This window comes from Vidua chalybeata, chromosome 14 (assembly GCF_026979565.1).
Source record: "Vidua chalybeata isolate OUT-0048 chromosome 14, bVidCha1 merged haplotype, whole genome shotgun sequence".
NCBI classification, from domain to species: Eukaryota; Metazoa; Chordata; class Aves; order Passeriformes; family Viduidae; genus Vidua; species Vidua chalybeata.
In genome coordinates, this window is record NC_071543.1 from 12,109,961 (window position 1) to 12,127,543 (window position 17,583).

The following is a 17,583-nucleotide window of genomic DNA, read 5'->3' on the forward strand; positions in this document are numbered from 1 at the left end:
TAACAATTACTCTGGACTAAAATCACAGCTAAGCAAGTGCTAGACAACTTTCATGACAATGATTGGTAGCAGAAGATGAAAGGGAAAACCAGTGAAGTGCTACAGGACAAGAGATGTCTCCAGGCCAGGCTTCCTGCATCAAGCATGGATTCCCTGGGCTGCCCCAGAGGAGCCACTCCACACCACCACCATCTCCTCTGGACCAAAGCCCTTTTTGCCCAAATCAGTCATCAGGGTCTGTTCATGCTCTTCTATCTTCCCAGACCCTCTTCATGCTCATGTCCTCCCTCTCCCCTGGCCACAGCGTCCCAAGAAGTGCTGGTGGAAGGGAGAGGGGACAGTGATGGCAGCAGGCTCAAAGATGATTGAGACAGAGAGATAACTGACAGGTTTGTAGTTGCAAAACATATTTCAGACTGCTTTTCCCCCTGCTCTGGGTCACTTTGGCCAAGGCTGTTTGCCCTGGAGGCCTTGCACAGAATGTGATGCTCCCTGATGCAGGGCCATGTCCTTCCTGACTGTGAGGAGACCTGAACACCAACAGCACCATGAAAAGCTGATCCTGAGCTGGGGAGTCCTGCATTTGTCCTTTCCACACTTTGCAGTTTAAAAGAGATTTTTGTATATGAGCTGGGCCTGATGCCAAAGACCAGAAGCCACAAAAAGCAGTTATTTTCCTTAGGGGGTTCCCAGTTTGAACAGAGCAGTTTTTAAGCAGTGGATTCTTTGCTCTGAGAGTTTCAGTGAAAAAGCTCTTAACAGTTAAAGGAATACAGATCCATATGCCACATGTGCAAATCACTTAACTCCTTATGTTAAAATAAATCTCTTCCAAATCATTGTGACTTCCTGACAGCTGCCTCCTGACCTTTCTCCACTTCAGCCCTCCATTTGGCCTTCTTTTCTGCATTCACCCTCAGCAGAGTCTGATCCTTCTTCACAGCCTGGAAACGATTTGGTGGAAATCATTGCATGCATACATTTGCCACCACTAAATTTCCCCACATCTGCACCACTTCCTTTGACACCTCACTGTCCTTTTTGATATTTTGCAGTGATGGAAGTTAATCTGTTTCCTTGTTATACCACATTTTCAGCATTTGCAGCTCTGATTAGCAGGAGAATTAGACTGCAAATTGTTTACAGGTGCATCGGGACTTGCAAGTCAAACTGGAGACCCAGCAGTGGGGTGGGATAGGGAGAAGAGTCACAGCTCTTGGTGACCATGGTGGCATCCAGGCCAGGCAGGCAGGACCACAGGAGCCTCATGGCTGACAGATGTCAGGCAGAACGAGGTTCCTTTGACAACTGTCTGAGCTATTCCATTACCTTTGTCATATAGAGCATTGCACTGCACAGGTTTATGGCAGCATGGGTCAGGAGCAATACATTAATCAGCAGCTTGTGCTTTCCAATGCCAGTGTCTCCTCTGGAGGAGGGATGATACAGATCTTGTGCATACATTGCTCATGTGTACATATTCACAAACCTATCTGTCACCCAGGTGCTTGTTTCCAAAGAACATATGTAGACCATACATTAAGTGAACCAGTTCCTTCAGAAACAATACTCACTTCTTTGCCTGTGATGATCATGGTCACACAGCCCAGCACAGTCAGTGCAATCATGATGTAGCAAACCTTTATCCTGGCAATGTTCCTTGCAGTGTCAAGGACCTCAGACCTGTGGAGGACAGAGCAGACTTTCCATTCTGCAGCAGCATGTGTAAAATGGGATCATGGGGAGATGGGTAATGAATGCTCAAGTCTTGCAGCTACTTCCTGTCAACGTACAATGGCATTCAGCCTTCTCTTTCTGCAGCTGCTTAAAGGAGAACTGTAAAAATTAGCCTGTGGGGAAAAGATTTAGGTTAAAAATCATCAGTAATAATAGGATTAAAAACTCCTGCTCTCCTGTATTCTTTTATTGTGTGAGAGAGTAAACGCCTGTAAAATGACAGGGATGGGAAAGTCTTTCCACTATAATAACGAAGGGGCGACCTTTGGGTGCTGTGCAGAACCAGGAGACACTGGGGCCATGCCACAAGAGCCAGGCAATTCCACCCTCAGGGAATTAAAAGCCTATCACAGCACAGCCTCTGCCAGGCATCAGCCCCACAAGCATCTGCCCGTGGTGGGAGGCTGACTGGGTCAGAGCACACAACTGCACCATCCAGGAGTTTTCTTCCCAAGCAGCTGAACAGCCCCATCCATCACTGGAAAATGTCCACCACATTCCATGAGTAACTCCTGGCATAAAAGCAACAATTCATGTTTTCAAGAAACTGCAGCATGGCAATGAGCCATCCCTGAAATTATATCCAGCCATGGATTTACTCACACCTGCAAGGGGAAGGACAGCTGGAGGAGAACCCAGGATGTCAGAAGGATTAGGACTCCAAAACTGAGTGACAATCCTTGAACAAAATATCTCAACAAGGAGGTGAAACCACAGCCCATACAGGAAGGACTCATTGCACAAGTCTGTCACCAAAGCTGTATGTAGCCCCAGCTTCTAATTAAAGTTTATGCAGCATTATTAACCACTAATCAATAAAACCTAGAAAAGCATGTAAAAACCCAGACTGAATGATATCTTATCATGGTGGCTTCTGACTTTCAAAGCCACTTGTCTTGCAAAGACACTTTCAGCTTAGTCTGAAATTTGTGATAACTAAAATAAGCAAACCCAGTTTACCTCACAGGGAATGACAAAAAGTTACAAGAGTTAAAATTATTTACAGCTGTTTTTGGACACCAGCATGGGGGAGGCACTAACCCCCACAAGACCACAGTTCTGGGTAATGCAGAATGGGGTCTCCATCTGTGTGTTCAAAGCCAAAAGAATCATTCTGACAGGTCCACTTACGATATGTGCCTGGGAATGTCGTCCTCCTTTTTAAAGCGTCCTGACCATACTAGCACCTTTTTATCAAAATTTGTAGGCCTTCTGTCATTTCTGAAAGCTTCTTTACCTGTAAGAGGTTTTGTACAAAGCAACGAGCTAAGCTTCAAAAAGGGAAAAGAGCTGTTGGTACAGAGGGAAAAGGATTGAAAGTTTAAAATTACACTTTTCTATTCTGTGGAAGCTAAATGTGCTTTCTAACGTCAAAAAAACTCAGCAGCTGGTGTGAAGTGCTTTGTTACATTTGCAGCTTATTTAATTTGACTTTCTTCCCTTTAATTTTGGTAGTTTAAAACTAAAAGTCTCTTCTAAACTTCCTGATTAAGAGGGCAAATGGTGTGGGGTTGAAGTCCCGAGCCCACAGCATCATCTCACCCTGTGAGCATTGTGCTTTTAAATGGCCCAACTAGTGAGTTAAGCAAACTGCCAGCAGCACAAGTAGCTAACTCCTCAACAGCTTCTCCTGAAATCACTGATGGAGAGATGATGTCTGCTAAAATGCAGCCTGGTGGGAGACTGGCAGTTGTTCTCATGCAAGCTGGGTACCACATTACTGCACTCTAATGATGATATATTACACCCCATCAGACTACCAGGGTGATGCCATTTGCATGCTGTCACCCACAGCACAGTGAGAAAAGGACTCTGGCTCCTCTTGATGGAAACAAGCCCAATAACAGGCAACAACAAGGACCGTGGCAGAGAGACCCTGAAAAAGACAGTAAGCAATGGCTAGCTCAAGCCCCGCCTTTTGCAGTGAACACCTGTACAAGTGGTCTTTGCAAGGCAGCTGAGACTGCTCATCCAGTACTTACATCCAGGTAGGTGCACCCAAGAAGCCACACTACAATGCCCTGTGCTTGCAAACGTGGGACTTGGGTTGGGAAATGTCCAATTGCAATCAGGATAGGCAGGAAGAGATGGACATTAAGATGTCTCTGGTCTCAGCATCCTCACTCCCTGCCTGTTTCTGGATTGCTGGTACTCAGCTGAAAGGAAATCACTGTTGCTACAGAACAGGGCATGGAGAGCATCTCTTCCTGCCTGTGTTGAGATGGTGAAATTATAATAAGTGCCTTGGCCCCAGACCTGCTCATGTATGCCAGGACTTGTAAGCGGCTGAAAAATCCCAGTTGTAAATCTTGGCCCAGGTAAATTTAGTCTCCTGCTTCTCCTATTTCTCTCACAAAGCGCAGTGAGACCAGGAGAGCTACATCAGCGAGTGCCAGAATCAAATCTGCAGCAAGCAATACACTTGCTAAAAGCACACGCTCCATCCCAAGGAAGACAAGACCAAAGCCCCATGTTGGAGACCCCCAGCCATCCCACAGGAGCACAGGCAGGCCCATGCAGCCCAACTTTCCTAGGGTGAGGGGTCTGTAAAGGCACAGCCAAGAAAGTAGTGTTGCAGGCTAAGAAGAGAAACTGTGTCCATACCAGGAACCTTGTTAATCTGGGAGCAGCCCATGCCTGCTCCCTGCCTCATGATCCAGGCCACTGTCTGGCACAAGCACACACAGCCGTGGCTGTAATCTGGCAAGGAGCAGAGCAGGAAGCAGAGGGAAGTAAGTCCTGCACTTGCATGAGCCCTGCACGTGCAGAGACATGCACTGATCCTCCTCTGGAGACCTGGCAGCTGAGTAAGAGGAGGAACATTTATTTGTTTTAATTGACATATTCCCTGACATGAAGTATCAGTTGGTATTTGCTGCCATAAGAGAACAGCTATATAATAGAAAAAGCTTTACCCTTGTGCACTGTGCTGGTCAGAGCTCTGGGTGTGCTCCCTGCCCCAGGAGCATTTGTAGCCCCAGGAGACAAAGCACTGCAGTAACTCAGCCATGGCTGAGAATAAGGGTCATTTTCTTACCCTCTCCTGCAAATACCCTTTCCCTCTGTGCTGCAGCATGAAACAATGACCAAAGGCTTTCTACCCACCTGGATCAGCCATCTGCAAAGCCATGTCCTGGGAGTTCTTTGCTCTGCTGCCAGCACTTCTGGTGGGGCACAGGACCAGCTGAGCCACCCGCTGCCACAGCCCAGGGCTGTGCCCCAGCAGCCTCCCCAGCATCCTGCCCTGGACCACCACTGCCCCACCAGCCTGGGCAGGAGCCCAGGAGGCTGCTTCTGGGACTTATTAAAGTAAAAATAGCCCTTCCTGTAAGAAGGGAGTAGCATGCACTTCCACTCTAATTGACTACAGGTTTTGCTTACATTGTGAAGAGTTAAATTTATCACCTGTGTTTACCAAAATGACACACCTTGGGAGCTGGGCGGGCAGAAATCACCACTGTGGCAGCTCACACCCAACCCCGACTCTGCTCCAAGCTTCCCATCCCAAGGAGCTGCTCAGGAGAACAGTGGTTATGTACATTATTTCCTCAGTCCTTACTATGGAAGAACTAAAATAAGATAGTGTTCTGTATTTCCCCAAAGACAGGCTTAGTGAGTGCTAATTATCACAGCTGGTTAAGCTGTTAGAGTTCTTAATTGTTCTCAGCTACAAAATAATCTTGCAAATCAGTTGCTTTAAACAGATTTTCTGAAAAGGAGCAGTGTTTTCTGCATCTCAGAATAAATGTGGTTTGGTGGCAGGAAAATAAAGATGATGTCTGTACCTATAAATGCAGTATAGGGAGTCTATCTCACATGCAGACTGCAAACTTTCCTAGCAAAGAAATGTACTTCACATATGCTTCAGTTTAAAACAGTAAACTAAGAAATTATAACAAAAACCTCAGCTGATGTAGTATTTGTCAGTCAGTAAAATTGTCATTGAAATATAGTGATACCTATAAAGTATTTGCCCTCCACAAAGTCTGGATAGTGCTGAGTGTTTTCCATAACACCAACTATGTTCTAGCCAGAGAAAGAACCACAACCAATGCTATCTTATCACTTTGACATTTCTCCTGCATTTTGCACAAAATTCTTCCTGATGGGTCAGGAAATGGAAATGCAACATACTTGTTTCATTTGGAGCTGTGGGGTATTTACTCTCTTGAGACATACAAGGCCCTAAAGCTGATTTACAGGTAGGGAAAAAAATTCCATTCAAATGTGAAGAAGCAGTTGCTGAAAGGAAAATTTTCAGAACTATTTAGCAATACTATCAAATGCAATATTGCAGATAATCAATATGTGTCTAAGAGCAATGGGGGGGACTGCAAGGGAAGAGTACTGCAGGTGTGGGCAGAGATAGTCTTAAGGGGCTGAAAGGATGAAAGATGTGAAACAGATGCAGTTCTGGCTCCTCAACTTCTGCCCCAAGAAAAAACACCATCATTTATGGAGATGTTTTATATTTTTTGGGAACATGGAGTTAATGATATTGAGGAAAGAAGAAAATCACAGCAGTGACAGACGTGGTTTTTCCTCTTTCATGAAAGCACCGTGATGTATCCAGGCATAGAACAATGTGTTCATCTTAATTCACTTGTAATTTGGTAAAGCAAATTAGATCCATTTCCAGATTAGGAACCCATACAGAAAATAAATAGTGTTTTGAGCTTCCAGCTGCAAACAAGACCTGCAAACAAGAAGAAATCAGTGGAAGTGATTATGTTAAAAAAAGCAGAAGGAAAAGCTGGTAAAGTCAGAGAGAATATTTGTGTCCTGCTCAGTATTTCCCTGTGGTAAAATGGGTATGAGGAAAGATGCATTTATAGCCTGAAGTTTATGGCCAGCATGCCTGAGCATTCCCACAAGCTCCCTTCTATCTTGTGGAAGAGCTGCTGAGTGAAAAAAGGCATTGTACATCTGGACATCCCTCAGTCCCCAGGAGGGCAGGAGGGGCTGTGGGCAGTGGATGGGAAGTGCTGCCTTGGTGCTTGTGTCACACTTGGACCTGCCTGACCCCACAGGGGCTCCAGCTGTGCAGAACATTAGAGCATCTTCACTCTAACAGGCACTCTCCAAAATACTCATTGCAGAAGTGACTGTGCTTTATGTCATGTCTGATTATGGATTTGAAGAGATAAAAAAGAACATTTTTATATTATGTCTTAATTTCTCAAAAGGGGAGAAAACTGTGGGGGTTGCAGGCCTCTGTTGCTTATCTACCTAGGAGTTGCCAATTGTTTCCTCTAGTAGACACACCAGCTAACAGCTGTATTAATCATGTCTGCTGTGAGCAAAAAGGCACTTCAGGATTTATTATGCCAGCATTTGGAAGTGCAAAGACACAGAGATCCTCACAAAACCACAAAGGCAGTTACTTGTTCCTGAATTTTACTTGTTTGTCTGGCACCATGAATGCTTAATGACAGGCTGAGTTTTACTGCAGTGCATGAAAGCTATAGACACCTCTGTGTTAGGAAATCCAGCTTTCTCTTCAACACTGTGGATCTCCCTCTGGTCCAGAGCAACTTGGATCCCTTTCTGAACAGCAGAGAGATGCAGAATGTTCTTGGACCAAGGTAGACTTGTGAGCAGTCTGATGAACCTCGATCTCCTTAGAGATGTGTTGTGCTTATCTCAGTGAGTGCACATCCCTTCTGCCCAGGCTACAGCAGGAGGCTCATCCAGTCACTCCCCACACCAAGCCATCACTTGATACCCATCAGTGACTCATCAGTGCACAAAAGTGCAGCCAGTATTTCATAACCATTAAGATCACGTGTAGGGAGTTGATTGAATAGGAGTAACAACTTGTTCAGAGATACAGAATTAGCAAAACTGGGTCTAAAGCACCATCTCCTCTGCCTTCAGCATCCCTCTGCCAGGAGGGGAGCTGGACCCAACTCCTGAGCAAGCCCTGGACAATACAGAAAGCACTGACTAGCTCTACAGGCATTGCCCAGGCGTCCTCTGACCTCACTGCAAGGGGAGGGCATCGATCTGAAGGGTTTTGAGTCTCAAAGGACCAGACTAGCCCAGACAGAGCAGAGGATGGTCTGCAGCTGTGGTGGGGCAGACTCATGATATTTCTGGTTTCTGTGTGAGAGTGTAGGTAGCTGCAACACTTGTTGCACACTGCTGCCAAAACTGAAGATTTAAACTAAACAGAAAAATCCATAGGACTCCATCCTGGTTCTGCATCCTCTTCACACCCCTTCTACCACCTCAAACTCTGTTACTTCAGCTGCCTCCACAGCAAGGACTAGCAGCCAGTCCTTAAACATACTCAAAAACCTTTGCAGAACTGGAACTGAGAGACCACAATATAGACCCAATTGGTGTTTGTGAAACTCATTGCTCTGGTTTATGGCTGACTTCATACTGTTATTCCCAGTGCCTTACTGATTATTGTTACAATTATTGCAGCAATGAGAAATTGGATTCAGGTTCTCTTCACTTGTCTTTCTTCTGCTGTTTTCAACAGCCATAGGAATGAAAGTGTTTATTCCTCCAAGAGCTCCAGGTTCCCACATATCTCTTTACACCTCTTTTTCATTTTCATAATAATGCAAAACTAATCTTTTTACTCATACACAGAAAAGAATTCATATAAGTATTAAAAAAAAAAAAAAAGTATTACTCTGCAAACCTGTTTTCAGTGTCCTGAAAAACAAGTGGCTTACCATCAGACTCTGGTCTGCATGCCATGAAAACTTCTTACATGAGAGCTGTGATGGGGAACAGAAGATAATCTTATCTTAAAATTCTTTGCCTTCCCTCATCTAATTAAAAATGCAGCAGAGCTCTGTCTTGGTTCCTAGACAAGATAAACAGCAATCCTAGATGGGCTTGTGGCTTATGAAATTCTAACTGAGTCAGGAAATATTTTTCCATGCAACTGGATGTTCTCCAGCAGCACAGTTTAACACAGCAAGAGCAACGAATTGCTTTGAAATGTCTCATTCACCTGCAGACTCCCAGCCCAAGAGCTGTCCCTCCTCCCCAAGGTCCCCAGGGAGCAGCACTCTCAGGGCTTCAGTTCTCTCTAGATGAGTCACCTCCTCCCCATATCAGGGATTAGTCTACCCTAAGGAAACTCAAATGCAAATCCCAAGAACTAAAAGCTCCTTAGCTGTTCCTCACCATGGTCAGGTCAATCAAAGGAATAGTTACAGCATCTTACAACAAAACCAAAACTTGAGGATTTGTAAAGAGTTCTTTACACAAGCACCAGCATGAGGCCTTAATCAACTCAGAATACTTGAATTCATATTTTTTATAATCTTAAGTGTTGTCAGTGAAGCAAAACAATGAAGAAGTCCTTACCCTTTTTGTGTGCTAAACTTCAACTTTGCTTTAAAAAAAAAAAACAATCCTCTATCCAGTTACTGAGAGACCCTGCATTTTCTGCTGATACTGTCCCTATTCCTCCAAATTTTATAGTACCACTACCATTTGAAAAACCTTGCCTAGAAACCATAAATAAGATACTAAACCGTAGTATTTAAATAAATAAACAAACAAAACCAAGCCCTGTCTCTGGTAAATCTTGCCTAATTCACACCATATGAGCCTTTTGACATCAGTTTCTTTAGAGGAAAAGGTAAGACAAGAGGACCCATAAGCCACACTTGCTGTGTTTCCTTCCGTCAGTTCTGTGTTTTTAGAAAGATACAACAGAATATTTGTTGGACACAGGAATGCAGTTAGGAATTGTGTTAATAGGAGCCAAATCCAGTGGAGCTTATGAGTTACAGCTGGAGTCACTAATCTCTGCAAGCAAACACTGTAAAGGAACCTGAAATGGGTCTGAAGTGTCCTGGGTACAAGGTGCAGGGTTTATAAGAGTTCATGTCAGAAGGACAAAGCTCATGGCAGCAAAACAAAAGTTAGTAGTTGCTCTGACAAAGCCCCAGTTTGACTTTTCCCAGGGTCTGGGATGATCGTACAAAGGTGCTGGTCCAGCACAGGGCAGCTTGGCATGTGCAGCATTTGCCTATGCATGGGCTGAAAGGTGGGGTAGCCCCAAGGGCAGCTTCATCATGAGGGAGCAGCCAAATGTGAGCAGCAAAGATCATAAGACCCATGGAAAATCATCCAAAATATTTGAGGTGCTGTGATGCAATCACAGCTTTTATTACTAGGGAAAATAATGCACTAATGAGCTTTGCACCAGGTCACTGATTTCTGGAATGGTGCACAATTGGACTGTAGAGCAAAAATGTGTGAAACCCCAAAGAAAACAAAACCATCAGAATCTTAACAGTTTACATTTTGACTCAGAGTTTGGAGAACCATTTAATTTAAATGTTTTCCACACCTGTTTCCCCAGCTGAGCCAGAGAAACACATTGACAAGGACAGACTCACTGTTCCCTTGTCACTTAATGATTTTCTTTCCTAAGAAAAATGGCATTGTCTTCAAAAACAGATGCATTTACGAAAATTTCAGTCCATTAGTCAATAGTTTAGGGAAAAAAAAAGTCTCTAATTTAAAAGAATTGAACCATTCTGTGTGGAAATTTCTTTTCCCTGCGCTTGTTTTAATACAAAGGATGACTCAAATTTTTTTCAGCTCCTGCAGAGAAGTCATATACCATCAGTCAGGCCAATAAACTGGCTGAAATCACTAGGACCCCCTCCATTGTGGGGTTAAATTTCCCTCTCAGTGACCGGCTGAAAAGATATGTAATCAGTGCAGGAACACATGTATCTCAGGTAACACAGTGGGAGGCACTGCCCTGGGCATCATTTGCACCAGTAATGAACAACACAGCAACCATAACAGAGCCAAGTGCCTCCTCAAATATGTGAATTGTTTCTTGACAATCCTCCTAAGGAGACCATAAAATGCTCCTGGGTGAAACACAACCTACACACAGGATGAGATTTGCTTCCAGCAAATGTGTCCAAAGGGACCACAGGGAAACACATCTCCTAAGAGATGCACAGCCACCCAAGTGAGCATGGAGAGAGCAGGACAGTGAAAATCTGTCACACAGGTCTCTGCATAGTGGCCTGGGGGCTTTGGTGAAGGAATGTTGTCTTTTTGCCTCGTAAACCACAGCTCAGGGGTGACTTCACTTATGCTGGTGACTCCTCTGCTCCTTGCTTGTGCAGTGCCTGGCTCAAGGGAGTCCCAGGCAGCTCCTGCTGCTCCCATGTAGTCTGGCAAAGCAATAATGAGGAGGGAAATGAGACACTCATCTTGAGAAGATGAATAATGACTGCAGAGGGGCAAGGAGCTGCTTAAAAATAAATTACACCCTACATAAACAGGACTTCACTTCTTCAACAGTAACTCAAAACTGTCCTGCATTTTTTGGACTATGCACGTCATGGAAACACATACACAACCCATGGCAGAGACCTGTCTTACTGAAGGAGGGATTTACCCAAGCATAGAGTTTATATGGATATATGAGATGTTTCCAGTGTGCTACCCACATTAGATTGGCACCTCTCATTTGCTTAACCTTCAAAAAAAGTCTCTCACAAGTACAAATACTATCCTTGGAGAACTGGGGGTTCCACAAACAAAGACAATTTGGAGAAGGAAATAGCTAAAATGGGGGCCTAGGAAAACTGGAAGATTCTCTGATGTTGTATCAGTGGGACAAAGAGCACATGGTGCAAAGTCAATTCTTTGGGTCTACGGATGAGGATTTCTGACTGCATTCAGTGAACTTGGGATGACACCAAGCTACCAAATGGATGCTGTCATGGAAAAAGCAGATGCAATTCTAAGATGTACAAGAAAAGTCATTCCAGTAGAGAGAAAACAGTTTTAGAATTCTCATATAAAACATCTGGAATAGCCTGCAGTACTCTGCTTGTTTAAGAGAATTACTCAAGAAGAAAAGGAATAAAGGAAGACATGAGAGGAATATGTCTTTCTTGGCTAACTGATTATAAAATGGAGAGGCATCATGGTAGATGTCTCTCTGAGAAACTCAGTGCCAGAGAAGAAGGGCAGTCAAGCTGAATCACCACACTGATACCTGAACAAAGGGAGTAAGCTGCTCCTGCTGAATGCCAAGGGCTGTACCTTTACTGATGGGGCTCCTTGTACCTTCCAGCACTGGGGCAGGAGCTGTCCCCACCCTCCCAATGAAGCACAGGCAGTAAAGCCAGGCCAGAAATCTCTCCAGGCTCCTGCAGTGCTGGTTTAACTTCAGGCCACAGCTGCACAGTCATTAGTGTTTACAAAACAAGTTTCCAGAGAAGTAAAATTACACACCGAGGAAATAATAAGCAGCAATGTAATCAGATGAGAGAAGGAGATCATTTCATTACCTGAACCAGGCTTCATTATTCACCATTTCCCTGGCAAGAGCTGATAAATGCAGGCTAATGAATCTTCGCACTCGGACGAGCAGTTGGAGCTGCAGGCTCAGTGCTGCCACATGCAGAACAGGACCAGGAGATCCAACTGTCAGCTGAAAGCCCAAGAGGTAAAATAAGAACTCATCCATTGCAGCACTGCAGTGAGAGGATTTAACCATGCCTGGCTTGGTCTTCCAAAGTCACCTTGCCTGTGGGAATGCTGTGGCTACTATCTGGCTCAGAGGAACAAACCCTAAACATCCCAAGAACAATAGAGGACGCTGTGTACACTGGTGATATGTGCAAAAACCAGATCCAGATCTTTGGGAAAAGCCTTTCAGGACCAATAGTATCAGTCCTGACAGTTCCTTTCCCATCCCAACTGTTAAATATAATTCTCAGCCTGGTCATGATACAAGATAACTGCAAAGACAGAGGCAACAGCATCAACACACAAAAAGCAGGACCTTTGTCCACTTCTGTGGCACTGTCATTTCTTTAACACAGTTCCCTGTTCCTACCGTAGCTATTCCTCCTTCTAAAAAGCAGGGAAATAGGAAATGCACCACTCACTGTAGATAATGATTTAAGAAAAACAACCTCACCCCCCCCCCCAAAAAAAATCCAAAAACACAAACAAACAGAAAACAGAAATGCTAAAGAAAATATCAGGTAAGGGGAGCAAACCTCCTTAACATAAATGAGTTCTCAGAGTTGTGAAGACAATCTCTGCTTTTCCTATACTTTTTGCATGTGTCACCAGCAATGTGGATCCCAAATTTTATATGAAGAAGCAGAACATTTGGCAAGGCTCCTCTGGAAGGAGCTTAGACTCTTAACAGCCCATATAAGATGAAAACCTATTCAGAGAGGAACACATATGTCCTGACATTAAAGGGAAATACTGCCCTCATCTGTCTTCCAGTGACAGGTTTTATTTTCCTGCCTAGTATGCCTAAGCCATTCATCACTTCCAGGATGAAAAGGTGACTCTGTTGTTGCAACCAACTCCAAAGTCCGTGCTCGGACTCAAGCTATTAAGCAATCCTGCTGTTGGTAACTGGAATCAATATGACCATGTTGCTGCAACAGAGTTTAAATGTAGAAATTTCTAGATTCTCTACACTGAAGACAGTGTCTAGGCTCAAAAGAAGAAAATAGTTTGTAGATTCTTTATAAAACTAAAACCAAACAAAGAAAAAAAAAATCCTAATGCCAGAAGAACAAAAATACTGAGATGCAGCACTGGGATTCAGCAAGAGCAGAGCAACTCCTGCTCCTGAAACCATTTGCACACTCATGCAGCAGGCAGGGATTTGGGCTCTGGATGTCTGCAGTCCAGACAGTTATAGAAAGCACAGAGAATGAGGTTGGTTTGCCTCTTTCATCCACACTGGCAAAAATCCATCATACACGCACACACAGACACACACACACAGGAGGCACATTTTAAGCACCATCAGTGGCCCTCAGGAAGGTGAAATGAAGGAGCAAATGAACACACATTCATTCATATTTCATAAAAGTATAAGCTTTGAAGTTGGAAAAATACATCTAGTAGACAAAGTATAGCACCAGCTGGTTCTGTAAGGGTTTGGGGTGCAGAAGGAGCCTCTGTTAAATGTTCCTCAGTGAGATAATGCCACTGGCCAGCCCACATCCTCAGAAAGTGCTGTGGCTGGTGAAAGTGAAGTTCCTAGCACATTTTGGTGGCATTTCAGAGTTCCAGAGGAGTACAGCTTTTAAAGCAGATAGAGGTACTTCTCCACCAATGCCTGTGCCTTTTAGGTCTTTTATTGAAGTTAGCCCTGCTGAAACTCCAAGATAGGAGCTGAACAGTCCAACTCTGCTTGTTCCCAGTTTACTGACGTCTCTACTTGCTTGTGCCTTATCCCCCTTAACTCCCATTCCTTTTGATTTTATTTTGTAAATCCCAGATTTAATCAAAGTCTGCATCTCCAAAGTTGAGTGTACAGTTTCACAACATCTTAATGGTTGGAGCATCATCCCAGATCATCCCAGCACAAGCAGACAGGCCTCATTTGATGACAACAGACTGACTCTCTGGCAGCTCAGGGCAGGGGTCTACTCTCAACCATAGAGTCTAGATTTAGGATTCCCTCAGCAGCGTGATCAGCTTTCACCTAGACCAAGCCTGGAGGTGGCCACAGGCATGGCACAGCCACAAACTTTGTCTGGCCTGGAAGACAGGCAATGGAAACAAGGCTGGATGCTTCCTGCCCCATAGCTCCTCATTAACATCCAGGCTCTTGTGTCCCCACCTAAGGAAGACAGACTGGCCAAAGCTTGCCTGAAACATTTTTATCTATACAGAAATGGTCATAAGAACATTTTAAAGGGTTAAAAAAAAAAAAAAAAAAAAAAAAACCAACCATGAAATTAATTTTGTTTCTAATTGCTGCCTAGTTTACTGGATGAAAATTTTCAAAACAGTCCTTCCAAACTGATTTTCCTGGAAACATCAGTTCCAAATGATCTTTTCCATGATCATTTGAAGAAGAAGCAGTGCACTCAGGGCTGCCTAGCCTCAGACTCTCCAGCTGAACTGAGGAGCCCTCCTGTGACACACTCACAGTAGTTTTTCCCAGGTCACCATTTTCAGAGTCTGGTTAATGTCTCAGCAATCAGTCTCTCACTACAGCCTTTTTACCTGACACCTTAATTTGATCTGTCATTTCAGAGCCCTGTAGCTCTATCTGAACAGGTGGAATATGGCAGATTCCTCTCATAATTTTAGTCTTTGTCAAACACTGTTATTAATTCACCGTAATTGACACAATTCTGGATTTTCCATAAGTGTTCTCCTTTCTCTCATCAACAGCTGCATTTTAACACTCTGCTATTCCTTCCCACACTACCATCTGCCTTCCCAGCCTGTCCTGGGTGTAAGATGTGGGTTTGCTTCTTTGGGGTCTTATCTGGAGTTTCCTCTTCTGCTTTTGAAGTACTTCAACATTACTCAGCAAAGTAAAACTAAGGACCAAAATTCCTAGTGGTTATTTGCTTGAGTTTAATCATTCTGGCCACAGAACACCTGGGGAAATTCTATCTGTCTTCATGCTGCTAATATTTTACTAACATGTATGTGTAGCTACAAGCTGCCTTGCAGGCATCCAGTGTAGGTGGTAGAGATGAACATGAGGTCTCTGCTTTCTTGAAAATGCCACAATTCATCTTTTAAAGGGAATTACCTTTCTTTACCTTGCTTTTATTAACACCGGTGTAGTGGGATCTGCCATCATTGGTGCTTGCTGCTGGCTTCACCCTGTGGAACTCAGGCTGTCCATAGCAAAGCCAGTCATGATTTCCATAACTTTTAAGAATTATAGTAAGAAACTGCTGAGAAGTTCTACTTTCCTGATTGCTTGAAGGAAAATAATGAAAGTCTGGAACTCATGAGACTGTGCAATACAGGGAGATGTCCAGATGAAACTGTATCCAAACTCTGTTGAATGTGAATCTGTTTGTGTCTGGCAGAGGACACACAAGAGAGAAAATGCAATGCATTTCTCTTGGCAACAATCTTCTTTTTCTTGTAAGTGTGTTAAAGTTTGCAAATATAAATCTTATAGCTTGAAGTTTACTCTCCAGGACAGTTGTATGAGATTAAACCACAGGTCCACAGCAGGCCAGGATCCTGTCCCTGACACCAGCCTGGATTAGACACCAGGGAAGAGCATAAACCCATAGATGCATTACAGAACCTTTTGCATAACATTCTTTGAGTCTCCTGATCCAGGAGTAGTATCTTGTTGAGAGCTGTTCTTTTTCATTAGTTTTTCTAAATTATTTTGAAACCATGCAACCATTTAGTACCAATGCCTTTTGGGAAGGAGCTCTACAGATGTACTGAGCATTGAGCACAACATTCCTCCTGTGACTTCAAAGCTAACATCTAGTTATGTTCCCATCATTTATCTGGTTCTAAAATTGCTAAAAATAGCGAATAGCCATCTGTCTCAGTTTTGGAGACAAATTTTAGGAGAAAATGCCCTGGAATGAGCATTTCCTCTGAAAGGGACAGGGCTTCAATAAGTGCCTTTTCTTCTGCCAATGAGAGAAACTGATACCAGTGGGTAAAAGTGAAAAAAAAAAAAAAAAAGAAAACAAACCAACCAACCAACCAAACAAAAAAACCCACAAAAAATCCACCCCTGTTAACAACAACATCAAAAAAAAAAAAAAAAAAAAAGGGGGGGGGGAGTTCTGCAAGGCACAGAAAAGGATTGAATAAATGCTAGATATGAGTTCCCAAAAAACTTACCTACCCTCCCCCCATCCATACACACCCACAGCACCAAAAAAAACAAAAAAAAAACCAACCCTAGGAAAACAAAAAGCCAACACTTAGGTTGTCTTTTGGTGCTTTCTCTGCTGCACATCACATTCAGATGCACACGTACACTTCACCTCCACGCTGACTCCATGCTTCACTGAGATGCAGTTTTACTCTTCTGTAATAGGCTGAGTTGTCACACACTGATAAATTAGTTCAAGAAATTTATCTCAAACCTTCTTGAGATTGTTTCACTGAGGAAGAAAACCTTTTATAGTATCTGTGACTGCTATCAGTCAGCCTGACTTTGAGCAAGCAGAGTCAGTCCAGGTGAAGCTGCCATTTCTCACTCCATTTGTCATTCTGGGTGGCTTTGGTAGGGCAGCATCATGAAAACAACCCCTAGAAGCCTGTAAGACAAGTCCAGAGCAGAAGCAGCCTCAGGTGAGCCCTGTGTGCAGCAGCAGGGGCTTCTTGCAGGGCAGCAGATGGCTGGTATGAGCCTTCAGCATCTCCTTTGCAAAAAATTTCCTGAATTCTTTCTGAAGCTGTTTTGTCCAATCTCCTTCCCCCCATCTCATTGCTCTCACTCATTAACTTCACTAACTTCCCTCTCCTTCCCAGTCTGTCCCTTCCCAGGTAAGAACTGCTGTCAGCTCCAGCAGATGGAGCATCCTTCTGCTCCCAGCCTCTCCAGGCTACTGACAGCCCTCTTTCCTGGCTAAACCATGATCCTAGAGCAGCTGGAGGGCAGGAAAAGGGTCCTCTTCACCAGTTTCTAGTACAGGCTCCAGTCCCACAGTCCTTTTTTATAAATTCCCATTTAATTACTTTCTGTACTTTCTGAGCACACTCCAAAACAAGACTATTGCACTTTCTGAGACAAGACTTCCTGGAGGTTGAATCTTTGCAGTTCAAGCTCTCAAAGGCTTAGGATCACAGAAGCATTTGTGGTCACCAACTCCACACACAAAATTAAAAGTTTCTAGGTCCAAACTCATTAAAAACAGAAAATCATATTTTATTTGCCAGTTCCAAAATCATTAAAAACGGGGGGGGGGGGGGGGGGAGATCACATTATGTTCGCCATAAAGCGTTGATTTGTCACAAAAAAAAAAAAAAAAAAAAAAAAAAACCACAAAAAAAACCTCCCAGTATAAAACATACACCAAGATATGCAGCTTGGGCAAGAAAGCCACTATCCACACTCCTTCATGT

At 43.7% G+C, this 17,583-nt stretch overlaps 1 protein-coding gene across 1 annotated transcript; it reads right to left on the reverse strand.

Moving 5' to 3' along the window:
* Positions 1-836: 836 nt before the first annotated feature.
* On the reverse strand, positions 837-4,975 carry LOC128795421 (protein FAM162A-like). Its single transcript, XM_053956153.1, has 4 exons — positions 4,843-4,975; positions 2,869-2,974; positions 1,575-1,683; positions 837-944 (listed from the first exon to the last, which is right to left on the reverse strand). Exons 1-4 carry the CDS (start codon positions 4,973-4,975, stop codon positions 837-839), a joined length of 456 nt encoding a protein of 151 aa, XP_053812128.1.
* Positions 4,976-17,583: the final 12,608 nt, after the last annotated feature.

What these genes read in the sequence shown, in the direction of transcription:
- LOC128795421 (XM_053956153.1), bottom strand. Translation starts at nt 4,975, where the DNA reads ATGCTGGGGAGGCTGCTGGGGCACAGCCCTGGGCTGTGGCAGCGGGTG. An exon ending in TTTGCAGATGGCTGATCCAG is followed by an intron (nt 2,975 to 4,842) that starts GTGGGTAGAAAG and finishes AACCTCTTACAG; the next exon opens with GTAAAGAAGCTTTCAGAAAT. An exon ending in TGATCATCACAGGCAAAGAA is followed by an intron (nt 945 to 1,574) that starts GTGAGTATTGTT and finishes AATCGTTTCCAG; the next exon opens with GCTGTGAAGAAGGATCAGAC.